This window comes from Odocoileus virginianus, chromosome 8 (assembly GCF_023699985.2).
Source record: "Odocoileus virginianus isolate 20LAN1187 ecotype Illinois chromosome 8, Ovbor_1.2, whole genome shotgun sequence".
Lineage (NCBI taxonomy): Eukaryota > Metazoa > Chordata > Mammalia > Artiodactyla > Cervidae > Odocoileus > Odocoileus virginianus.
In genome coordinates this window covers 73,318,584-73,345,621 of record NC_069681.1, presented here as the reverse complement: position 1 = coordinate 73,345,621, position 27,038 = coordinate 73,318,584, and the positions used below count along the sequence as shown (strand labels likewise).

The following is a 27,038-nucleotide window of genomic DNA, read 5'->3' as shown; positions in this document are numbered from 1 at the left end:
CAACCCAATACATGAAAACAGGAAAGAACACAGTGATGTGGGAGTAGGTCAGAGAGGAGTTCTGAAGAGCATTTTTAGTGTCTTAACAATAATTTTTGTACAATTTATTTTTCATTTTTTTTCTAGGAAGTTCAGTCCTGATAGTGGGTCCTACCAGTTCAAATGAAAGGTTACCTTCTTGATTCTATATTCACTCTTAGAAACCCCAACGCTGCAGAACACATGTTTCTGAATTAAATAACAAATGTCTGCGGGGCTGAAATGCTGAGACAGGTACTTGGCTGCATTAGAGATGAACTATGCAACTCCTTTAAACTTGACTTTGAACGTGAGGATCAACACAATCACACACCATTACCATGTAATGTACCCTCCTCTACTCAAGATATCTGCATCTGAAAGCTAACATCAGAGCTCACACTTCCCTTGGTAAGCTTATCTGTATTTTGAAATACTCAAACTTTAGCAATTCTGTAAATCACTAATGTCATCATGGTTGTTTTTGTTGTTGAGTCACTAAGAGTTGACTCTTTCGTGACCCCAAGAACTGTGGCCCGCCAGGCTCCTCTGTCCATGTAATTCTCCAGGCAAGAACCCACTAGAGTGGGTTGTCTTTTCCTTTTCCAGGGCATCTTCCTGACCCAGAGACCGAACTTGTGTCTCCCACATTGGCAGGCGGGTTCTTTAGCATCTGTGCCACCTGGGAAGCACAATTTCATCACGGATAGTACTGCAATTATTATTCTCAAAGTCTGAAAAGATGTTTTCACCACACTGCCCACCTCTCTCAGCTTACTTACCCTGAGAAGCTCTGGTGATACATCTGCACGTGGAGGACCTACCTGTACGGTGTAAGGATGTTCAGAGGAGGTGGTTTATCGCTCTGGTTGTAAATGTCAGCAACAGGATTAGGAATGCTGTTCTTTGAAACCACCTGCTGGTCTTGGACTGTGGAACTTTTGAAAGCTTTTTTCATGTTGATATCCTGTAGCGACACTGTTTAGAGAAAAGTCCCCCAAGTCGGGTTATGTGGAAATATTTTGAACCGTTTAGAAACAAGTATAATTTGATTCACAATTGTAAACATCTCCTAGAATGGCCAAATATATAACATCTATTCTAGCCGAACAATAGTATCTATTATTGTTCATTTAAAATCATGGTTACTAGTATTCGCAACCCCTGCCTCTGATAAACAACAGTTATCTCTATAAATCATGTCTTTCCTTCTTTTGTGGCAATATAATGATTTCATTGAGCATAATTATGAGTGCATCATTCTTTACTTAAATAGCATTTCTCAGAAACCACACAAGAATAAAATTATGATTATAATAGGTATATAAACACAAAGATTCAGGGTATCCAGGGGGAGGGGACCCATTCAAACAGTTAATACCAGTTTAGTTATAATACATGTGGGAAATGCATCTGTAAAAAAATACATGAATGTAGAAAGTGCAGTAAGTATTTCTGACAGTAATATTAAGGAGAAATGGCAAAGCTTTTCAGGACACCTAGAGTCCTGGAAATAAAGCAGCATGATACAAATCTACACTAAGGAGTCTGAGAGAAGCAGGCTAATTACACTCATTTCTTGAGTCTGAACAGCATGCTGCATCTCAGGTGTTAACTCATCTGACCTTGACATGACTTTCTGACATGCACAGGCGCATTCACCCACTGGACCAATGAGGCTGACAGTCAGGGGAGTTAAATGACCTTTCCAAGCCTGCCCAACAGAAGAGTGGCAGGATCACATACAGCACAGATTTCCTGACTTGGTCAAGGATTCTTCTATAGGAATATCCACACCAACGAAAGTCATAAGGGAGAATACTTGATTAGGAAGGGAATTTAAGGCTATGAAATGTGCTGTAGAATCTCAGGATGCTTAACCTTTTCCAGGGTAAGGTTTATCACAAGCATCACAACTGCAAGAGCCAACAAAAAGCTGAATAAAGACAAGTATTTTTAAAATCATTTTTGATACCATTTGAAAAGTATATGATTGATTTAACTCCTTGTCTGAATAGACCCAGTAGCTATTCAAACTTTTCCTTAATAAAAGATACATTTAAAAATCAAATTAAAAAGAGCATGTCTCTAGCTTCCTACTTACTGTTGGAAAAGTAAGAATGTTCCTAACAAATAAAATCTCAATGTTCTACGCTTGTTAAATTTTTAGTTCACTTATTTAATTTTGACCTTTGAAACAGATCTGAAGATAAGAAAATGTTTTTTTGAGTGACGAGGGATGAATTTCATAAATAATTACATTTAAAAAAAACTTTCACTTTTTATTAATACTGCTATTGTAGGCCTAGTAGAAAAATAAGATGCTAGGATCATTTTAGTGCCAGGAGGGAAACTGTAACCACCTATATAAAAGGAAAAATAATTTTTAATCTAAGCGTTTTCTTCAAAGTAAATATAAAATGGCACATCTTGATGTGGGGGGACAGTTTTTTTCAGTCTTTTATTTGAAAGAGACAAAAAGTGAAAAATTTTTTAAGGGATTGTTGAACTTTAATTTGTTTTGAAACTATCCCAAATTCAGGGTGCATCATCAAAATGACTATCAGTTAACTACACAGCACCTGTGGATATTAACTTTGTTTTAGAGGCCTGAAGCCCTTCATTTCTGGGCAATTAAGTCAGCAGAATCAGCTCAATTACTTACAATTGGTCCTAAGAGGAGCAGAGAGTACAGGGCTCTCTTAGCTGGACAGTATCTTTGGAGTGAGTCTGTGATTTTTCCGGTAAGAAAGTATCTTTCTAATAACGACCAGTAACCTCCATTAGGACTTCTAACACCAAATGCATTCAGAGAGTTCTTTAAAACAAATACTGCATGCGTCATTTATTTAAAAATTGAATGTGGTTCACAAGATAGATCAGTTGTGACTCTTAATTACTAAGTAACCCCGTGCTGTGGGTTTTGCCCCTCGCTTTTCTTCTAGGAAAAGACAAGATAAAGGATAAGCACACAACCCCGAGGAAGCAGCAGGTGACTCCCTCCCCTCCTTCAGCATCACTTCCAGCTCCCGGCTCTCCAGGGATGACCTACCCTCTTCCACAGTGGAATCCAGCTGGGTGACCTTAACAGCGAGGCGATCAATCCTATCCTGTAGAGAGTTCGCGCGGATGTAGAAATTGTTGGCCTCATTAAACAACTCTCCAAATATGTCCTCAGCATGTTTGCCTGCAGAAGGCATGAGCAGAAGGCTGCCTGGTCAGAGGCTACACTCTCACCCAAACCCAACGCCAACCTCCACACATGCAGTTTTGTGCAAATCATCACAAAATGCATCACCGTCAAAGACCTGTAGGATCTTTCAAAATTTATTAGGAATACTCATACATATCCGAAAGTGACCCGAAGTTGTAGGATTTTTAAATGACCCAGATAATATAGAATTTTTACCATGAGCTTTCCACCCCCACCAAGTTGTTTCCCATTAAATTAAGCTTCTTTGGGAAAAAACTCACTCTCATTTTGTATGCTTTGCGCATACACGGCTCAGGACCTGAACTTTCCTTTTACTTCCCAAGTAAACAAATTCAATTCAACAAATCATGTTGGCTTCTAAATTCAGGATTTTAACCTCATTAACAATCAGCAATATCAGATATCTTATACAGTGCCTCACACTTCCAACGGCATTAAATTCTTCTAATTCATATTTCAAAATCTAGGTATAGAATGCTGACTCTGGCCCTCCCTAAATATCAGTACATTGAATTCTGAGTTAACTTTTCTGTACAGATCATCTCTTCTTTTTCGTGAGTGTGAGACACACCTCCCATCTTCCTTAAAGTGTAATTAGTAACATTTCTGAAAATTTCACAAGATGGGAATCAGTATCTGCTTATGCTCAATTTCCAAATCCTAACACCATTCCTTTACTCACTCAACAAACATTTAATAACTGCCTACTAAGTGTGCAAGGAGCATGACCGCTAGAACATGACTGCTATGGTGTGAGTAGGTTTAGTGCTTTAAGAAACAGCTAAACCGTCTTCCAGAGTGGGTGGACCATTCTGCATTCCCACCAGCAATGAACGAGAGTTCCTGTTGCTCTGCACCCTCCTTAGCACCTGATGTTGTCAGTGTTTTATGTTGTGGCCGTTCTAATAGGTATCTTTTATCTTGTTTTAAGTTGCATTTCCCTGAAGACTGTGATGTGGAGCATCTTTTCACGTGCTTGTTTGCCATCTGCGCATCTTCCCCAGTGAGAGGTCTGTTCAGGTCTTTTGCCCATTTCTCAAACAAGTTGTTAATTTTCTTATCGCTGAGTTTTAAGAGTTCTTTGGATATATTTTGGATAACGGCCCTTTATCAGATTATGTCTTTTGGAGACATCTTTCCCCAGTCATTGGCCTGTCTTCTTCTTCTCCACAATATCTTTTAAAGAACGGAAGTTTTTCATTTGGATGAAGTCCAGCTTATCAATTATTTCTTTCACTGTCATGCCTTTTAGCACTGTACAGTCACAGTCATATCCAAGGTCATCTAGGCTTTTACCTTTGCTATCATCGAGGAGTTTTATTGTTTTACATCTAGGTCTAGGATCCATTTTGACTTAATTTTTGTAAGGGGTATAAGATGCGTTGACCTGCAACTTTTTATCTGCACATTCTATCAGCTTATCACACAAAAGGGAAGACAGCCTGAACCTTCCCAGAAGAAAAGTTACCTGGAGCAAGAATAACTGTAATGTTTTCACTGTGCTTTACAATTTACACGGTGTTCTCACACTCACTCACCTCAGTCTTTGCCGTGAACCCCGAGACTATAACCTCCATGAGAGTTAAGAACCACCTGTGTCCACTGGGTGTCCCCAGCTGTCCCCACCTGGGACAGAGCCTTCTGGCACCACCTGTATGATGAGTGAGAACTCATGAGCCAGACATGGAGCCGCTGCTCCCACCTTCCAGGTGACTAAGCTGAGCACCAGGTGGTCCGTCCAGACACCGTGCCGAGCAAGTGGGAGAAACAGATGAAATGACAACTTGGGTCTCCTATCTTCTGATTCCCTGCCTTAGCGCATACTTCACTCAACTTTCTCGGTTAGAAATTAGCAACTTCCCATGAATTATCTCAGGTCATGAGACACTTGAAAATTTCCTGTTTACTTCATAAAATGGATTGAAATATTCTGCTGCTTCAACGGTTACTCCTAGATACTGGATAAGCATCTCTTAAGAACTGAGAATTTGTATACTTTCATAAATTCTAACACTGTAACTGTCTTAATAACAGGAACGCTGTCTGAGGAAGTAAGAGTAAGAAAGGAATCAATGAATACTACTAAAACCAGGAGTGGGGACTTTGACTACGTACCTCAGTTGAGCAGTAAATCATTTCTCCTGAAGCTGAAAACCTGCAGTGCGGCTTTCTGGAGTCACCTGAAATCCTGCCGAGAGTCCCCACTTACGCAATATACAAAATGGTTCCAAAAGGCAAACCAATTTAAAAAGGGTCTTCAAATTATGCATGCTTTTAAACACTGTAATTAGATGTGGCATCCAACGGTAAGGTTTGTTTGCTGCCTTTATTATGAACTTCCTGAACAGGCCTTGTGTGTCTAATTACCTAATACACATCTCCATGCTGGTGTCCTGTAAGAATTGTAATTCCTGGACAAGTTCTCATAGGAGCTCATGTTCCCAATAACTCAAACCCACACCCCTACAGGGAAAGGCATGGTCCACCTGCGATGAAGCCCCAGAAAGAACAGAAGCGCCGTGACTGCTCCCTCCCTCCACGGGCACTGACATCAAACCACTGCTGCCCCCCACCCCCTGGGCTCCGGCCCTCCCTGTTTCTCTCCTGAATTACATCAACAGCTTTGTTTTCCCGTGTCCAGATTCACCTTCCATTCTTAGATCTGCACATCACAATGCTGCTAGTCCAACCCTTCATGGCTGCCATCATCTCAAGACCAAACCCAAGGCTCTGAGCAGGCACGGGGCCCCATGCACTTTCGCTCTGTCCTTTTTCTGGGCTCTGGCAGAACACTGCCTGAACCCTCCCCGCTTGCTCACAGATGCCGTTAGTCCTCTGTGTGTTCAAACCCTTCCATGATGTCACCTCATTCAGAAGGAGAGATGAAGGCCGGCAGTGACTCAGAAGGTTCTGCCGGGTCCAGTTCAGTGACCTCCCGGGCCCATCCCCTACTTCCGTTTCCTTCCCACGTTCCACGCCAACCACACGGGCCACAGATACTCAGACACGCCCGCTCCTGCCTGGGCTTTCACATTTTCTGCACCTCCCCCCTGGACCACTTCTGTCAGCCAGGTCTAGACCCCAGTGTCATCTTCTAAGGGAGACGCTCTCTAGCACCTCTAGCTAAATGGCAATCACCTCTCTGTACACACACTGACAGATGTAAACACACTCCCACACCCCCACTGTCCCCTCCCTGCTATGTTTTTCTCTGAGCACTCGCCGCCACATAATAAGTAATAAACTTGTATTTAGTGATCCTGTTTCCAGCCTGCCTCCTTCCACAAGAACGCATGATCCAGGAGAGGAGGACTCTATGCATCGCTGCATCCATCTCTAAGGTCTAGGGCACGTCTGGCTTATTGTAGGTGCTCAAAAAGAGATTTGAAGAAACGAACAAAAATGCACGCACTTAAAACCCATCCTTCGGGAAGCAGACTGGGGTCCGCGAGCTCAGAGGCCCCTTCCTGCGTGCGCAGATACCCAGAGGACATCTCAGTCACAGGACGCGTCCCTCACCCCTCCTCTTGGCTTTTTCACACAAGTCCTGTAGGGCGTGGGCCACGCCCCTGGTCTCTGCACTGATCGCGCTAGCCGGTGCTCAGCATCTCTTGAATAAAAACACATAACCTGTACCAGTGTTTTCATTCACAAGGACACAACCAACAAAGGCTCCCTGCTCAGGTCCATTTGGGAAATGCTGGACTAGGAAGTTTAAACATGTAGATGCCTCAGGCATCTCAAAATCTTCAACATGCTCGTGTGTGTTGGGGTTCCACAGGACAAGCACGGTGCACACCACCTTTTCAAACTGACTGGTTTTTGAAACACCAGAAATGCCTTTCAGACTGTTTTCTGAAGCCTGTGTGGGAAAACGCCTGCCCATTCAGCTGGACGACCTGTAGACAAAGTACCATGTTCCAAATGGTTTGGATTCAAGTCAAGCAGCTGTTTTTTCAGAACGCCAGACGTAATCAAAATAGAACCAACTAATTTTTTTCTACTTGACCATTCATGGTTAAAATAAAAAAAAATTCCAGTGCAACTCCAAGAAAACTCCTTTCCCTTCAGCACTGCAGAAATCTAATTAATAGCGACAGTGTGTACCACCGACAACTCGGGCATGGACAGCCTCTTGCTGAAGGGACTTGAATGTTCTCAAAACACTCTCTGTAGAAGCTAAACAGGTCGGAAAAGAATCAATAACACGGACCCTCCACCTTCATTGCTTAATCCTATTTGAAAAAACACAATGGACACTCTACTCCCCTTACAAGTTCTCAATTTATAAAAAGAAACAGAAATTAAAGACTTGCAAACTTAATCTTCTACCAGCGGCTGGAAGCTGACAAGTGACCAAAGAGAAGAAAATGGGAGGAACTCTATTTTCTGATGAACAAGAATAAAGTACTGCAACCACAGCACTCAGTTCTAGGAACAGTAACTTGTTCGAAGAGTTTAATTTGACTCACTCTTCCAATGGCAAGTCCGATAATAGTTGAACTGAACTAATTCTGAATTGAATTAAAGACCATGAAGAGGTAAGAGCCACTGATTCATTCTTAACTGACAAAGAACCAATTAGGGATTTATCTGTACCACACGAGTTCGAGTCCAAGCTCAAAAAATCTTGTTGGGAAGGAAGGAAGCAAGGAATGGGGCAATGGACAGAGGGTGATTTCTCAATAAATGAGTATTTGGTAGGAAGGATGCAGACGGGAGTCAGGGGTGCATGAGGCAGGCAGGAAGCGGGTAAACCCAGTCCTGGGATCACCACCGTAGAGCGGGCGGGGCAGGACGTGCCGGTATAGAGGCAAAGCAGAGGGCTGAGACGGCAGAAGGGGGATGTCTGGTTCTCCCCTAAAACCTTTTATTTTCCCAGTGAAATAAGTAAATCATTAGCTCACTATCTGGGATGGGGGGGCTGCGGGGAGAAAAGATGTGAAACAGGCAGCAAACTAATTACTGCAGGAATTACAGCATGACTGCCGAGAAGCCCTGAATGCCCACCTGAGGAAGGCTGCCGATTTCGCGTCCCTCTCCTTTTCTGACACAAGCATTTAAAGATACAAACTTCCCTCTGAGCACCTCTTTACATAAATCCCACAGATACGTTGGTGATTCTGTGTGTTCATTACCGGTGCAGTGAGAGTTTGCAATTTCCTTTTTGATTTCTTCTTTGACCTAAGGATTAATTTAGAAGCTGCCGTTTGATTTTCCAATATGTGAGAACTATCTAGAAAGATTATTGGTATTATTTTCTCATTAACATCATGCTCTTGGTGGTATGAGTCTCTTCAAATGTATTATTTTTTGGCCAAGCACATGCCCCATCTTAGAGAGGCAGCATTAAAAAACGTATATTCTGCAGGTGGGAGTTCTGTGTTCTACAAACATGGATGACGTCAGCCTAGCTGGCACTGTCGTTCAAACCTCCCATATCCTGGTAAGCTGTGATCCTTGGAATCTGTCTTTCCCAGTTCTGGGGCAGTGGTTTGTCCTGTGACCTCAGTTCTCTGATGATCTAACAGAAGCTGCTGAGATCTTTTCTTATGCAGGTGGGTGTGACTTCCATGTCTGGAATGCCAGGCTGGGGTCATCTGTGGTTCCTGCTTCTTTCTGTAACTTCTCTTTTTCTTGATCGAGTGTCATGCTTTTCTCCCTTCCCGTGAGTCTCCTACTTTTGGCTGGACCACGTGTGTAAAAGGCTGTTAGAGAAAGAAACAGACACAGTAGACCTACCCTTATGAAAGGCCCTGTGTTGAGGAGGAACACAACTGACCTGAGACTGCTGATGATCACAGTCGTGGACTGACAGGACAGTGGTGACACGGTTTGGACAATTTTAGAAAAAACATTAAAAACCTTGAAAACCTTCCCTCAACGTTTTTAGGTGATAATAACAGTGCAGATCACAACGGTCAGAAAGACACCTGTAAGTCACTTATGATACGTTACCGTAGGCCTATGAACTCATGAGACGGGAAGAACACAGATGATGAAGGCAGAGAGGTCTGATAGCTGGCTCTCCACGTGTGTTAGGAAGAATCAGTCTGCATTTAAATCCTGCTGCGATGCAGTCAGCCCAGAGCAGGGAGAGGTGAGAAACAACCCTGGTGTCATTACTTCTATTGAGGAAACACGTCTGATGCTCCAGGTGAGGGATGGGTTAGGGAAAACGCTTCAGTTTCCAACAGCCCTGTCTTTGTCAGGAGCAGATTCTTCCACTTACCTTCAATTCTGTGGCTGACAGAGCCTTACTTTACACATACACATATACAGGACTGCTTACCTCCTTCACTGGCTTTCTATTTTTATCCACAAGAAATGCAAACACGTATCTCAGTTTGAGGCAGTAAATTTTTAAAAATTCATGCTGTTTCCTCCAGTCAACTCTGTCTAGTACATAAACACCTCTTCTCTTAAAGCACCCTTAGCCTAGCCTGAACCTGCATGGTCATGAACTTGTGATCTATCTCTTGCAGTAATAGCTTATATTATGCTCTTGGTGGTATAGTAATAGCTATATTATGTTTAATCTTCCCTTTTTCCCCCTCAAATATTCCATTTGGCTAAAAACATCCAAGAAATCTATTCAGCACATGCGTTCAAAACACTTAAAATCTCTCTTCTGACTAAAACTGCACTTGGTATAATCAATTAACACAACCCTGAATTTCAGATCCAATTACATAAAGCAAATGTATTATGCTGCAAGCCATCAAGAAAAGTATTTTGATTCAATTTAGCATTTGGTTTGATATGAGACATAATACATAAAGAGTATTAATAAAAATATTAATTACTAATTAAAAAACTGAGAAGAAAACAGACTTTCCTTCTCATTTATACAAGTAGTCAATGTAGAAATTAAATGGAAAATAGGTTTTGTAATCTTTTTTTTAAAGAGACTCATGTTTAAAACTGATAGTCTCAGAATTTTTATACCATTGGTAAGAATGATCTTAGCTCTGTGGGAGGAAGCTTGATGACACATAAGATGAAAGAAATCTTAAAAAAAAAAAGAGAGATGCCAAAAAAGATTTGAGATGTAAGTACTAGTTTTATACAAGAATTATGACAGTGTTTCCCCAAAGAAACATATGTATGCCCAACAGCAAGATAATGGTTATTCATGGTATATCAATATAATAATCTCTAGCTATTAAAAACGTATCTTAGATGCTGAATATCTACTAAGTGAGAGTAGGCTATAAAACCAGATGTATGAGAAATGACTTTTAGAATGATATATATATGAACCATTATCAATGACTTTCTGTGATTAATTTAAAAAAAAAAGGTAATATTTTCCTTTCATGTTATCCTGTGCTAAGTTCTCTATACTATCTTATTAGTACCATCAAATATAACCAAAAACTCTGGGCAGGGGGTACTTAAGGTCTAATTCCTTTCCTTGTGACATCTTGGGGGCCTTCATAAAAAAGGAAAAGAAAGCTATTACTGCAAGAATGTAGAGAGAGAAGCGGAAACTGGCTTGGGAGGCACAGAAATGGATTGGACACAAATGCTCTGTCTCCTTTTTAAAGCAAATTCTATTAGAATTATAATATCAGAAGGAATTTGATTGCAAGACAATAATTTTAATTGAGCAACTAGGTGATAAAAATAAGAGCACTCAGATAATTAATTAATCAAGGAAAATGATGAAAAAGCACTCCCAATTCAATGTTAATTGCTACACGAAACTGTCATTATTTGAAGAAAAGAATATCAATACTCCATTACTGGAAAACCAAGTAACACACTAATTTTTTTTCACTGAAGTAAAGTTGATTTACATATTATTTTCATTTCAGTTACATAGCACAGTGATTCAATATTTTTACAGGTTATATACTGCATTAAAAGCTATTACGAGATAATGGCTATAATTCTCTGTGCTATATATAGTAGATTCTTGTTGCTTATCTGCTTTATACACAGTCATTTGTATCTCTTAATCCCACACCCATATCTTGCTCCTCCCTCTGCCCCACTGGTAACCATTAGCTTGTTTTCTGTATCTGTGAGTCTGTTTCTGTTTTGCTATATACAATCATTTATTTTCTAGATTCCACATATAAGTGACATACAGTATGTCTTTCTCTGACACTTATTTCACCAAGTATAATATTCTCTTGGTCCATCCACATTGCTGAAAATGGCAGAATTTCTTTCTTTTTTATGGCAGAGTAATATTCTCCTGTGTGTATGTGTGTATCTACAGTCCACTGTCTCTGTCCATTGGTTTGTCAATGGACAGTCAGGCTGCTTCCACCTCTCAGTTTTTGTAAACAGTGCTGCTAGGAACACAGAGGTTGTTGAAGAATGTTTTCCAGTTAGTATTTACATTTTCTTCTGGATATAAATCCAGGAGTGGAATCGCTGGGTCATATGTTAGTTCTGTTTGCATTCTGAGGGACTATTTGGTATCTATTATCCCCTCATGACGCTGAACTATCCCCCCACAGACGTGAAGAGAACCAGAGAGACACCAGAGGTGCACCAGGCCCTCCACTGCTAAGTCTTCCTTCTGGAAAAGACCAAAGAGATGCCTTCTGGCCCTGGCTCTGTTCTTCCTCCCCTAGACCCACGAGAGCAGTGCTCCCCAGCCTTCTTGGTCTTGGGGGACCGATTTTCTGGCAGAAAATTCTTCCACGGATCGGGGGCAGGGGGCTGGCTTCGGGATGATCCAACACACTACACTTTCCTGTGCTCTTTTTCTCTAATCTAATGTTACCACTGACCTGACGGGAGGCAGTGGTCTGCAGCCCAGGGGTTGGGGACCGCTGCACTAGAGAACTAATGACTCCGGATTGCCCATTTAAAGGACCCCCGGTTTTCACTGGGCCCACCTGGACAGCCCAGGGTAACCTGCTTCTTGTGAGGTGAGCTGACAAGCAGCCTCAACCCTCTGCCTGCCGAGTGACACAGCACACCCGTGGGTCCCCGGGGTGAACAGAGGCCCTCGGATGGGCGGGCCTCAGGCTGCGCAGAGGGGGCTCCACGGAACAGACCAGACCATGTGGGCAGCTCCACTTGCAAACAGGCCCCACAGACACGGCTGACACAACGCTCTACGGAACACGGCACGATTGTTAACAACCTTAATAGTTCACGTTGGTTTTCCTCACGTAGACCCCAGGCCCATAGACGCTTCAGGCACAAAAACAAGAGACTGAAAAGCATTCTTACAGAAATACATGAAGGCACACAGAAACATGTTCACCCTTCAATAATCTACATGGTATCCTCTTGTAACATGAGTCTACACATTTTATCAACAACCGCTACCAAAAATCAATTATAATTAGTTCAGACTCCAGAAGAAATCTATTTTGAAACACATTTTAAGTAATTTCCAGGTTAGTCTGGCCTCAGCCAATGATTATAGGTATCATATATCAAAAATATATCCATAACAACACAGTACAATTTTTTTAAAGAAAAAAAAAAAAAACTCATCTGTTATGTTTCTTCTTCAAAACAAATAAAAGTACTTGAGTTGTGTTTTTTTTTTTTAAACCACTCTCCTGTGCTTGAGGTGACCGGGACGTGAAATTCCATGGAGGATTTTCTCATTATTAACAGAGGTTCTGAAAATTTAACTGTGAAAACCTGTCACCCAAAATGCAGTGTGAACCATCTAAACCAAAAAGGAGTGGGATGAAGTGAGAAAATAAGATCACGACGTGAATGTAAAAGTTAGGCAGAAAGACTGCAACTTCAAAAAGCTTTGGAAGAAAAGCATTTTCATGGACAAACGAGTCTTAAGAAATGGAGTATTCCTTGTGTATCTCATACTAATGTTCAAAATAGGAAAAAAAGGAAGCCCTCTCCTCCTTATGCCTGTGTTTGCTTACATGTCTGTAACCCATGTGTGTGATGTGTACATGGCACTGCATACGTGTCACCAGCAGCTCATTGCTGACCTCCATTCGGAAGTCAGTACCTGCACTTTAACCTTTAGAAGGTTAAAATCAGCAAGTCTCACTGGTTTCAGGCTGGATCCTCTGATTCAGTTGAAATCTTATTCAATCAACAAACACGTATCGAGCCTCCACTCTATGCCAGGCATAGCACAGTTCTCAATTCACTACGTTTAAAAAAAAGATTAGTCCTATCCAAGTGTAATAAATAACTCGCTTAAAAAAAACAACTACCAATGATTTTATCCTTATGTATAATAATCTTTTAAAAATGAACACTACTTTAAACTACACATTTGGTCTTATCTAGTCATCTGTGAACCAGTCAATTCCAACTTGATCACATCAAGCTGGGGTCAGCAGACCAGAGAGGGCAGACAGCTCATTTCATGCTGGGAAATTTTCAGGAGGGAGAAAGGCTTTTTCCTCCAAAGCCTCTTCTTTGGACAATCCCAGAACTACTGAACTGAAATCACTTGGCTAAAGTTATTAAAATTAACACGTCACTGGTAATCGGAAAGGAGGGAGCCTGAGGCGAGGGGACTCACTCAGACTGCTCAGCTGGCGGATGATGGCGGCCAGGGTGCTGTTGGTCACACACTCGAGCTCGCTGGTGATGCCCTCGGGCAGGGCTCCCCGGCACAAGTGCCGGGGCTCGATGTTCCTCTTCACTAAGGGCATGGCTCACGATCTGAAAATGAAAAAGATGGTTTCAGAAGCTCACAGTCCCAGTGTAACACGCCTGGAGCTTCGACTCCCTGGAAAAAGACTCTTGCCCAGGAATCCGCATTATCCTAGCGCATCTGTGTGAGCGAACTGGCTAAACACGCAACAGATGTCAAACTACTTATATAAACGTTACAGATTTCAAAGATATACAGACAGCACATTCTACTTTTACAGAAAAATGATGTATGCACGATTTCTAGTTAAGCATGGCTAAAATAAAATACTTAAAATTATTTCCCATCTAATTTTGCTTACTGTACAATTAATCTAAACCTGAATTTTTCCTGTGATTTTACTCATTACACAACAAGACGCCTGCACACTGGCATTTAACTTCCAGTAGTACTCTTCATTACAATTCAAGTCAAATGATAAAAGAATTTCAGAATCATATCAATATGCTTTCTACTTTCAGGCAACTTTCCTATCTTACAATAACTCATCTAATCTCTTTTTTAAATTCCATACAATGAAGCTCTTCAGTTATCCCATAGCATGATTAACTGGAATACCTTTTTTCTTAAAAAAAAAAAAAAAAAAAAGAAACTATGGAAGCAACTCCACAGATGTTTAAAACAGTATGAAGTTCTCAGAGCATCTCTTTCTGTGACCATCCCTTCCATGTGAACCATCTGGAAGATGTCTTTTGGGTGAGCAGCCAAAGGCAACTGAGTGAGACAAACACAATTAGTCAGTTTTTCCAGATCTCTTACTTCTGGTGGCTTTCAGTTTAATGTTGTTGTGATCAGAGGGCATGCTTTGTCTGATTTTAATTCTTTTAAATCTGCTTTGTTTTATGGCCCAGAAAACGGTGTGTCTTGGTGAATGCCTCACACATGCTTCAAAAGACTGTGTATCGGCTGCAATGACTGACGCTGCTGCTGAGATGTTCTGTATCCTTAGCTGATTTTTAATACACTCGTTTCATGAATTACTGAGAGGGGGGTTGAAGCTGTCAGTGATCACTGTGGATCTGTCGATTTCTCCCTTGAGCTCCATCAGTTTGTGTTTATGTATCTTGAAGGTCTGCTGTTGAACATACACACAACATTTAAGATTCCTGTGTCTTCTTTTTTAATTTATTACGTTTGGTTGCCCTGGGTCTACATTGCTGCGTGTGGGCTTTCTCTAGTTGTGGCAAATGGGGGCTACTCTCTAGTTGTGGTGTGTGGGCTTCTCATCGCAGCGGCTTTTCTTGTTGCAGAGCGTGGGCTCTAGGTGCATGGGCTTCAGCAGTTGCAGCTCTCAGGCTCAGCAGTTGTAGCACCTGGGCTTAGTGGCTCTGCGGCATGTGGGGTCTTAGTTCCTCAACCAGGGATCGAACCTGTGTCCCCTGCACCGGCAGGAGGATTCTTAACCCCTGGGCCATCAGGGAAGTCCCCACTGTATATTCTCAGTGAGATGACCTCATTATCTTTCGGTGATGCTCCACTTTTTCTGGGAGATTGCTGTGCTGGCTGCCCGTGTTTGGATCTGTGATCATGTTGACAGGTACGCAGGAATTCTGTCCTCAGAATAAACATGATCCCAGAAAAAGTGGCCACATAGAGCCCGTGCTCTGACTCCGCCGTACTGTCCACTGTGAAGGGCAAGGTTGCGGTTGCTCCCCAGTTTCACAGCACTCTGCTTGCCGGCTGACATCCCCAGGAGGTCACGTGTCCGCAGTCAGAGGGGGAACCTGGGCTTCCCCAAGGCCCGGCCCATTCCGTGACCTTCTAGAGCGACACTGCCTGGCCTCTTCCTAGTTAAGCTTCAGATGAAAGTCGTGATGAAGTGAGGGGCAGGGCGGGGGAAGGACCACAGACGGTTCACCAGTTGTGGTTCAGTGGGATCAACGTCCAGACTTTGCTTCTAGAACACGGTCTGTCCGCTTCTGCAGGATGAGAGACAGAGAGTACGGGGTCCTGCCGCTAACACTGCATGGCCCTGGGAGACGTCTTAACCGAGAGAGGCCTCAGGTTCTTCTCCTGATCAACAGAGCTGCTGCTCTCCAAGGGTCCTGAGCTCTCAGGGGCTTTCCTTCCTTCCAGTTAGATACACTTAGCTGGCTTCCAGAAACATCCACATTGGATTCGCCTGCACACCAAACATCTGCATTTTGATTATACTTCAGCCAGTGGAAATGCAGAGAATAAACAGCAAAAAAAATAAGACAAAAATCCCTTTCCTCAAGGAATTAAAGGTTCAGAGAGAGAGACAGGCATATAAATGAAGTTACAATCCAGGGTGACAAGCACTAGTGTAAGGTATTTCTCATTTCCCGGGAAGTTAAAACACAACTGGAAAGACTTCACTGGTGGGGAAGAGGGAGAAGGGGCGGGGTCAAACTGCATCGCCGACCCCACGTGTGGCACATGGAGGCCACTCACTAAACATAGGGGTGGTGGAGGAGTGCCGTTCACAGCTATGGTTTAGAAGCAGATCCGAGGTACAGTGGGGAGCAGAGCTGCCTTCCAAGGCTTAGAAGCAGCATCCCATTATTTTAAAAAAATCATCCAGTCTTTGCTCAAAACCCTTTACAACTAAATAATAAGTATCTCTGGGTGGGGAAAGCAGAGTTCTGTCTGATGGACTAACACAGTGATAAACAGTCATGCACCTTTCCTTGACATGTGAGCCCTTCAGGTGGATGCTAACACCCAGTTCTAACTGAAAAGGCAGAGAGCAGAGGGCAAGGATGACACTCCTCTGCCCCCATGCGTTCACCACTGGCTCCTGTCTCATTGCTTGTCTGCTACAAGAAGAAGCCCCAGAGCCATCAGTCTATCACGAAGGAGATGCAAACTGAAACCACTAGGAGGTGGTGAGCACACCTGTTAGAATGGATAAGGTAAAACCACCAGCCACACCGAATGTTTGTTAAGGATGTGGACAGAGCACAGTTCTCTGCTGAAGGGAATGGAAAACGACCCAATCACTATGGCAGTCCGGCAGGTTCTCAGAAGATTAAACACACACTTCTCAGGATGACCCTAGGATCTACTCCATGCCTGGGAACTCACGCAGAAGAAGTAAAAGCACACACCCAAAAAAAAGACCTGTACATGAACGATCATACGCCCTCATCTGTAAAAGCCAAAAACAACCCCAGAATAGAAACAAGCCCAAATTCATCAACAGGCGAGCAGATAAACAAACAGCACTTCTCAGCAACAGTGAGGAATGAATCACTGATCCGGGAAACAACGTGGATGAACCTGGGATGATCACACTGAACCAAAGTCAGACCAAAAAACAGTACAGCCAGCAGGACTCCATCTATGTAACTATTATACTGTGATTTATAGTAACAAATATATATATTTGGTCTTCATCTCCATCGATGGCACGGAGCTTCAAAAACTCTCGGAATTCCTAAGTGACAAGAGCTATAAAGGTGTCTTTTGCCACAAACAAGCCAACCCCACTGAACCACACCTGTGGATGTTCGTGAAGTGACTCTGGACCCTCCCTAAGGATGGGGGCTGGTTACCAGGGGAACCAACCCAGTGAGTAGGAGGCTGGAAGCTTCAGTCCTACCCTCGAACCCCTGAGCAGAGGACAGTGGCTAGAGGCCGAGTTCCATTACCCACTGCCGATGACCTAATGCATTGTGTCCGTCACGAAGCCTCCATACTCCCAGAAAGATGGGGTTCAAGGGCTCCCAGGTTTATGCACCAGATGCATTTACGTGCCAGGAGGGTGGACTTCATGACCAAGCTCACGGGGACAGAAGCTCCAGGGGCTTGGGGCCCGCAAGACTTAGTCTTCTGTCCTCATCATCGAATTGCGCATGGTGTCCTTGACAGTCCTTCTAACAACGCTACCATGAGTCCGGTGGGAAAACTGGCTTCCTGGGCTCTGGGCACCATGAAGCTCAGATGGGGCCGTGGGAACCTTGGATTTACAGTTAGTCGGCCAGAACGCAGGTGACAAAGGAAGCTGGTGGGGTGAGGGCGGGGGGTTGTGGGGGATGGACCCTTCACCTTTGGGGTGACTGCCCCCCACCAGACACATGTCAGAACTGAGGTCAACTGCATGCCCCGAGGCTGGTGTTGCCAAACTGCCTGCCGTTGGAAAACCCACACGGCTGGCATCAGACAAAGACGCACAGACACACACAAGCGTGTCTCCCTTCACAGTCACGTTCTGGAAATGCAAACCCATCTCCAGAGACACAGGGAAGATCGGAGGCTGCCTGGAGGTCGGGGAGCGACCAGGGAGGGCTGACCAAGGCCAGAGGAACCGCACATGGTGACAGCGTGCGAGCTCATGTCTGGTCTGTGCTGGTGGTTTCGTGGCCATGTGCACGGGTCAGAATTCATCAGATGGTACACCTCAAACACGCATCCTTTACTGTTGGTCAGTTACGCCTAATAAAACTGCTTAAAACTGGATCTGTGGGGGTGGATGAGAGATACAGAGCAGAATGCAAATTGGGAGATGCCTGGAAATTTATTCCCTATTTAGATTCTGACATGATGGTCAGGTAGAAAGAATTACTGTCAGCCACAGACATGGGACAAACAACTACAACAGACCAAAAAAAAAAAAAAAAAACCACAGAAAAAAGATAAGTTTAGCAACTCTTCGGGCGCAACTCCAGAAGAGTAACACAAAAGGCCACAGTTAATGGCTCAGTGAATCCGGCAGACAGAAACGCTAGCTCAGCTCCGAGGAAAAGTTTCCTCCTGCAGTTCCCTCCTCCTCAGGGGATGAGTTCCCCTCTCACCAGGCCCCAAGTCAGTACTGCAAAGAGGGTGAGTGCTGAGCAGAGACAGCTGCTCTGCCGGGCCCTGCCTCCCTCCCGCACCGCAGCTGGACAAGCCGGACCACTGAGCCAAACCCGAGTTCTTCCACTAAACCCCAGTCCTCACCTACAACACGGAAGCAACAACGCCTGCTGCTCACCTCCAAGGACTGCGATGAGAATACACACGAGCAAGGTCGGGAATGCCGAAAAGTGGATCCCAAACCTCCAGACACTACTGCTGTGAAGGAATCGAGGCTTACTTGACACATTAAAGAACTAGCCCCATCCCTCCCTCTCCTCTTTAATTGGACAGGAAGGGGAGGATGGTTTATCAGCACCATGACTGGGCTGCGATCACGCTGTGATGAGCAGGCCAGGCTCATGAGCTGCCTTCTGCAGTATTATTCCTGCAGTATTCATTAGGATCCACACTAAGTGTCTCTTACGTGAATGCCCTTTTAAATAAAACTAAAATGTCAACTTCTGATTCGAAGTACAATAAACATGTGATCTACAGACACTTAACAAACACAAGACTAAGTTGAGTGGCCACTGCATTATTTCCCTAAGAACACATGAAGAAGCTGAAACCATCGAGAGTGCTTTAAGACTTGTGAGGGAGACAGAGCTCTCTGATAAATATGAATCTCAAAGAATTCTCAGGGGCTCAGACTCTACTATGTGACCTATGACCTCAAGGTTTAATTCTCAAAAGGCTCTAGTTTTTGTTTCCGTTCACTCACTTGACCATAAAAGGACTGTCTTCCTGGAGGTAAGTCAGCATCTCCTCTTCTTGTTAAGAAAGATGCGGCTCTCCCCCTTTTTCTCCACCCTACTCCTTTACAGCAGCCATCTGAGAATGACATTCATCAAAGAAATGAATGAAAGTCCAAAATGCATTAAAAATAAATTTAAGGTCCTGGAGGAAATGAACTATAAGATACAAAAGCAGATCATTTGCCAATTGTGTAAAGAAAACACTATCGGCATAGCCTGAAATATCAACTTGAACCATACAAAATTACCACTTTTGTCGGCCAAAAATAGCCAAATCTTGGTGATTCATATGAATGACATAAAATAAGGTCAAAATAGCAGTAAATCTGTAGAACCTATCAACTGTTCCCCAGTACACGTGCTATGAATCTGTGGAGTCTCTGTATTTTTAGAAACCAAAAGCATCCTGATGGCAGTATTTTTGGCAACTAGAAGCTGTGCTCATGGAAGAAAGTTAAGATAAACTGAACGCTATTTTAGTTAACTACTCTCAATTGTTTGCACTATGAAAGCAGGAAGTGATGTACCAGTGAAGTATCTAAAATTTGCAACACTCGGTCTCAAAGAGTATACCCGGCATCCTATTGGTTCCAACACAGTACAAAAGGTGGATTATGATCATCTCCAAAAGGATCATTCAGGCTTCCAGGTGATGCAGAGTCCTGCCCCAAGACCACAGAAGCTGAGCCCAATACTAAGGTCATCTCTGGAACTGACTGGGCCTCTTGTAACTATTGCCAAATAGCCCCCCTGATCCTTACCAGCCAGTTTTCATGACCCCAAATTAAGCAACAATGCCCATCTCCCTCCCTATAGCACCCTAACCATTCATCTAATGCCATCCTTCCAGCAGAAATTTTCTTTGTTTTGAAGCTATACAAATTGGCTCAGTTCAGTTGCTCAGTCGTGTCCAACTCTTCGCAATCCCATGGACAGACTTCTGTGTCCATCACCAACTCCCAGAGCCTACTTAAACTCATGTCCATTGCGTTGGCAATGCCACCCAACCATCTCATCCTCTGTCATCCCCTTCTCCTCCCACCTTCAATCTTTCCCAGCATCAGGGTCTTTTCCAATGAGCTATTTTTTCGCATCAGGTGGCTGAAGTATTGGAGTTTCAGCTTCAACATCAGTCCTTCCAATGAGCACTCAGGACTGATCTCCTTTGGGATGGACTGGTTGGATCTCCCTGCAGTCCAAGGGACTCTCAAGAGTCTTCTCCAACACCACAGTTCAAAAGCATTCAATTAACCCCCAAAAAGCAGTGATTTGCCCTGGTCAGTCAGGAGGTCAGCCCGCTGCACTCGAGGTGCCCACATGATCTCTGCTCTTTGTTCTCAATAAACTCACTCCTTTCTGAAATGATCTCTGTCTGGAACTTCTCTTCCAACCCGTGTTTGGACATGTCATTTTACAGAAAATCAACCAAAGAAACAAAATCATAAAGCTGATCATGGTAAATTGGTTATACATGATAAATGGAAACATGTTATCAATACATATGTAAACATTTTATATGTCATTGACACCCATTACAACTTTATAAGCTGGCAGATAAAGGTAAACTTAACAGATTAAGAACTCAGGGCTCAAAAAATAACTTATCCAGAGTGATGTGACTAGTAAGTGCAAGAACTTCAACTCCAAACCAGCTGTGGCAGGTGCCAAAGTCTTAGTATGTTTCTGCAACTAACATCCTCCGTTAGCATCACCAAGTGAGAGTCCATGATCTCCAAGGTGCCCTGAGGAATGTTTTTCAATGTTTTCAGCAGCTTATCAAGATTGTGGGTGCGTGCCAAGTCGCTTCAGTTGCGTCCCACTCTTTGCAACCCCATGGATTGTAGCCTGCCAGGCTCCTCTGTCCATGGGATTCTCTAGGCAAGAATACTGGAGTGGGTTTCCCTGCCCTCCTCCAGTGTATCTTATATAATTATACAAAACATGTCGGTATAAGACATGACAGCAAGCATACAAAACAACTGTTAACTCTTCCAAAGCTAAGTGACAGTTATAACAGAGTTAACAAATAATGTTGATATACTCTCACAGAATTTGAGAGGACATCTTAACATTGTTTCAGATAGCCTTTTTCTTTAAAAAACAAAGGCTATTTAATGAAGTTGAAACCAATACATAACTTTTAAGTACTATACACAGCTTTCCAGTTACATTAACAGAAAGAAGAAAATGCTGAAATAAGACCTCCCAATAGATGATGCTGACTTTTAACTTTAAACTTAAAAGAAAACAGTAATTTAAACCCTCAAGTGATATAAATGTGTTGCCGTGCTTTCTTGAGTTTCAGATCACAACCACAGAAACCAAAATTTAGTAGATAGTACGGGCTGGTATTCAACAGTGACTCCCAGCCCCCACCCTCCCTGATATATCAGAGGTGAACCCACATTTCTGAGGCCCCTGGCGAGGGGAACCCTGAATTTGCTTTCGCCTCTTTCCATATCCATATACCTTATATTTCTTTTTCTTGCTTTGTTTCACTGACTAGACAATTCTGAAGTAAATGGGCAAAATATACAGGGGAGAAAAATGAGATCCAGTTTAATGAGTCAGAAACTGCATAGCCACATTTGTGGTTCACATAAAAATTAACAGGAAATGAGTATATCAAATTTCAGTTTTCCTCTTTCAAATTCTTACTGTTGACTAGGAACAAAAGCTTGATATATTACCTGACTGTTAATATTTATATATTAAATTATATTAATATTTAATATTTAGAAACATTAACATATTTTATCCTATTCTATTTCAAATTAACATTTTGAACTACAATTTATAGAAATTAAATGGCTTTAATGATTAACATATTTTATCCTATTCTATTTCAAATTAACATTTTGAACTACAACGTTATAGAAATTAAATGGCTTTAATGATGAAATGCACACACACTTACCATGTAGCTGTTGACTTATGGGTTGTAGAAATGTCCCCTAGGTAGCATCACCACTGGCTCAGGTATCAGTAGTAACAGCAATCAAAATTAAAGCTAAAAAGGAAAAAATAAAATTAAATACTGGCAAGCAAAATGCATTTGCGTCTCCAAGAAAGTTTAAAATTCAAATTTCACATTTTGATTATCTCATCAACGGAGCTCTAGTCTCAGAACGAGTTCTTTTTTAATTAGCAGGGATCTAATAAGGAATGTGCATTCTGGTATGGCTCCCACTCCTTTTCTTGGAATAAGCTCTGCAAGTAACTTCAAGGAGTCGAGTAAATAACAGCCAAAGGGAAGAAACACAAAAGCCCAGTAAATCACAGGTCTGTTCAACGGAACTGCTCACACACAATGTAGGCTTGTGACCACCCTCAATTAATGGAATACCAACCCACTGCACAAGAACTCTTATTTCAAGCCCATAAAAATTTTGGTGATCACTTAAAAAAAAATTTCAATAGCACATATGGGGATAAAACAGTGACAAAGACTCCATGTGGGCCGAACTGACCCTAGTGTTTCCAGGATGACTGACAGTAACAGCAAGTCTACAGAGTCACCTGAAGTTAAACAGTGTTCACCAGTGAGAAGAAGCTAAGCCAAGTCACTTCAGTCGTGTCCGACTCTGTGCGACCGCATAGATGGCAGCCCACCAGGCTCCCCCGTCCCTGGGATTCTCCAGACAAGAACACTGGAGTGGGTTGCCATTTCCTTCTCCAATGCATGAAAGAGAAGAGTGAAAGTGAAGTTGCTCAGTCGTGTCTGACTCTTAGCGACCACATGGACCGCAGCCTACCAGGCTCCTCCATCCATGGGATTTTCCAGGCAAGAGTACTGGAGTGGGGTGCCATTGCCTTCTCTGAGAAGAAGCTATGTGGTACCAAAAACAGTATAGCTTCCTACCCACACAGAGTTATGGTTCACTATGGCGAATACAGTTAAGAAAGGTATAGTGAACAAGCATTCATTCATCCAACAAAACTTTTCCAAGTACCTGGCATAAGTTGGCCCCGCCTTTTCAGCACTGCGGACACAAAAATGACTGAGAGGATGCTCGCTCAACCCTGTGAGGGTGGCCGACGCTGGCAGGTACAACACAACACAGCAGGTGCAGGCAAGGGCAGAGCAGCCCGGAAGTGGGGGGAGGAGAGCAAAAGCTTCCCGGGAGATCAAGGGCGGCTGGGAAGGGGAGACGCCAGGAAAGGAGGCCCAGGAAAGGACAGGATGCAATGTCCTTAGGCAAGGTGAGCAACCCGAAGTCTAGAAAGGGCTGTGTTGTGAGCTGTATGTGGGCCAGCAGACAACGAACACCCAGAGTTAGGATCGCCACCATCCTTTTGAAAGTGTGAAAAAAAAAATAGATCGTTCAATGACACTCTGATCCACACATGTCCTCCTCGTTTGCTCACTTAAAATTAACAGCAGCACATGACTTCCTTCCCCTTTCTCAGGAGCAGCTGTACGGCGGGTGCTTGATTATGCAAAATTAAAAATGACTTTTCCCTAAGCCATTTGCATAAGCGATCATCCTATTTTCAAAGACAGAGAAGTATCTCTGGGTTTTAGATGATCCGGGCCAAATTTCTCCTGAACCAGATCACCTGGTTCAGAATCTGCATGATTCTGAAAGTAACCAGCATGTCTGTTTCACTTTGGATAAGGTTATTATATATATCTGCTAGCTGTGCATAAGGGCAAGGCCAGTGTCCACATACGTGTGTCCTGGGTGACACTTTGTATTTACAGCCCTGGGTTACCTCTTTCTTCAGGAAACACAAGTGTGGATTTCCCCATTCATGTGAAAGGCTATGCAACTAATATTCTGTTATCAGTTATCTAGTGGTAAATGTCTCATTGAAGACTAAGCAGAATGCTAACTTGTAACTCACACTTAACTTAACCTTCACAAGGCAGGACAGAACCATGCTCCTTGCCATTTCAATAAACAAAGAACGCTGCCCACCATCCAAAGAGCAGCCATAGCAGCTGCCCTGACAAGTCAGCCCTGAGGGAATTCAGAATTGAGAAAAACATGATACCAGCCCTAGGCAGTCAAGACAGAGGATGAAGGACTATGTTCCATGAGCCCAGATCCCTGCATCTTCCCCTACACAGAAAAGCACTAAAATCATTAAACTGAGACGTCCATCTTTTATGATCACTAGTGACCTTCTGATGTTCAACTACATGTTTGTTCATTTTTCCCCAACAAAACTCCAGCTTATCCTGGCTCCCCCCTTGCCTCTTTGGAGCAGTCCCTCAGAGAAACTGTGAGGCTATCTCCCAGGCTCTAGTCCTCAGTAGGACCCCCCACCCAAATGAAACGTAACTCCCAACTTTCAGGCTGTGTGGTTTTCTTTGGTTGACACAGGTAAACACCCTCATTAAAAAAAAAGAGGAAACGGGGGATTGGAAGGTGTCTTGTCCAGATGACACGGCTCTGGAGAGGCAGAGTCCGGACAGGCTGTCTGGCCACCACCATTGCTCTTAGTTACCACATCACACAACGTGCATCACAGGACCTCCTCGGGACGTGCACACATGCACTCTTCTTTCCTACTGAGTGGCGAACACGTCTAAGCTAAGTCAGGAGCTGTGAAGGGCTTGAAGAATTAACTCAGCTCTGTGAACGTGCTGCCTCACTTTACAGGGGAACGTGAATCTTTAACTCCTTGGAAGTTACAGGGGAAGACTGCAAAGTGTGAAATGCAGCGCCTCTACGAAGAGGTGTCACACTAGCTCAGGAAACACAGTTATATGCCACACCATCAACACGGTAACCCAAGGGTCTATGTCCCCGGGTGAAGCCCTGGCCATGGTGCTGAACAAGCCACTCTGGCAACTCCTGGGAGCACAGCGCCCTTCACTTCCTGCCAACAGGCATGCATCTCTGATGGTCCCCACCACGAATGCCTCTTTTCTTCTGGTTTCCATGCATCCCAACTGGCTCCAGCCTTCACAGTGCAACCTCGAGTGGCCTCCTTCACCCACCCGTTCCTCCCTCTGTCTGCTCAAAGAACACATACCTGCTGGGGTGATGTGTCAGGCTTCGTGTGTCTCGACCCTGTCAAGTCAAAGCCCATACTGCACCCACAAGAACCTCTTGGTGCCCCAGAAGAAAAGTCCTACTGATGAGGAATCAGCGTTCAATGTGATGAATGTATGCTTGTGGTATGGAGAGCACAGGGGAGCAGTGGCAGCCATGGGGGACAGGAGAGGAATTCACAACCCTGGTAACACTGCAGCCTTAATTCAGACGACAGATGACCAAGACCTACAATGAGACGGGGAGAAGTTTTTAATGGGAATTAGGTTGAGAGGCGTAGGCGCTGGGTGATGGGGCAGATGGGCACTGGGGTGTCTCAGGGGTAGGGGTGGGCCCGGGGCAGAGGCAGCACTGCCTGGCTCAGCTCCTCCGTACACACCCCCACCCCACAGCGATGGACGTGTTCTACAGATGGACACTGATCCGTGTACAGCCCGAGCCACAGACGGCACTTGAGTGATTGCTTGACCTTGACAAGTGTTACTGAGGAGCTGAGTTTTCCATTTTATTTCTTAATTAACATTAAACAGCAGCACATGGGGCTTTCCAGGTGGTGCTAGTGATAAAGAATCCACCTGCCAATGTGGGAGACATAAGAGATGAGGGTTCGATCCCTGGGTCGGGAAGATCCCCTGCAGGAGGGCATGGCAACCCACTCCAGTATTCTTGCCTGGGAAAATTCCATGGACAGAGAAGCCTGGCAGGCTATAGTCCATGGGGTCACAAAGAGTTGGACACAAATGAAGCGACTTAGCATGCACACACTCATGCGCATAGCAATGCATGGCTAGTGGCTATGAGACGGAACAGTGCAGCTCCTAATGTTGCAGGCTTGCGATTCTGAGCTGAGGGGTGGTTACCAGATCTGGGAAAGGGAACACTAAGAGAAAGGCACGCAAACATGCAATTATTTGTTGAATAGATGGATGAAGAAGTCAAAGGACAGAGGAACAAACTGAGTGAGCTTAAGGGCTCCTCCCTTTAAAATCCCACCAAGATGTGGCTGTCCTCATCCGGTCAGGTCTCCAGTAAAGTCCTCAACATGGGGGCATCAGAGTGCACCCACGCTGGCCCCAGATCACAGCCTAATCCTTAAAACACTGCTACTAACTTAAAATCCCTTATCCTGTGAAGCACAAAAACAAAAAAAAAAAGGGAGGGGGGAGAAAAAAATAAAGAATAAGGAAAAACTATTATTTTGAAACTACAAAGTCATAATGCAGATCAAGGATAATGAACGAAGCCAGGATAAGTATCTGTCTAGAAAAATATGTCTTTTTCTAAAAAAAGGAGGCAGAGAAGGGAGAGGAGGGTGGCTTGATCATGAGTTCAGGTCATTTCAGATACATTACAGCCCACTCAGCTCCTAAGCGGTTCAGCTGAACTTGGTCTACACTCTTCTGTGAAAGAAATGACTGAATTTACTTACAAAATAACGCATTTTGTTCTAAACAGCATTTTGTTCTAAACTTTAAAAAGGTCAATGATAATAAAGCTGTCCCTGGGATTTTGCCCTTTCCTCTTAGTTCCTACAACATCCAAAGTCAACACAAAAGAAGGAACTCTGTGATGTGAAAACATCTAACCTGAGGACAGGTTGTGTCTAAATAACTCACTGGTAACCTGCCAAT

General features: G+C 43.6%; 1 protein-coding gene across 6 annotated transcripts in view; it reads right to left on the bottom strand.

Moving 5' to 3' along the window:
* The window catches only part of WASF3 (WASP family member 3), a 76,286-nt gene that overhangs the window by 18,251 nt on the left and 30,997 nt on the right, over window positions 1–27,038 (bottom strand). For 5 of the 6 annotated variants that reach the window (XM_070471704.1, XM_070471710.1, XM_070471705.1 and 2 more), the window contains 4 exons: window positions 22,320–22,412; window positions 13,713–13,855; window positions 3,071–3,205; window positions 843–996 (listed from right to left, as the gene is read on the bottom strand). In XM_070471704.1, the coding sequence (XP_070327805.1) occupies window positions 843–996; window positions 3,071–3,205; window positions 13,713–13,845 (422 nt within the window). In that variant the 5' untranslated portion in view covers window positions 13,846–13,855; window positions 22,320–22,412. Of the gene's footprint in view, window positions 1–842; window positions 997–3,070; window positions 3,206–13,712; window positions 13,856–22,319; window positions 22,413–25,387; window positions 25,597–27,038 lie in introns of those variants that run through there. The other variant, XM_070471709.1, reaches the window with a different exon arrangement.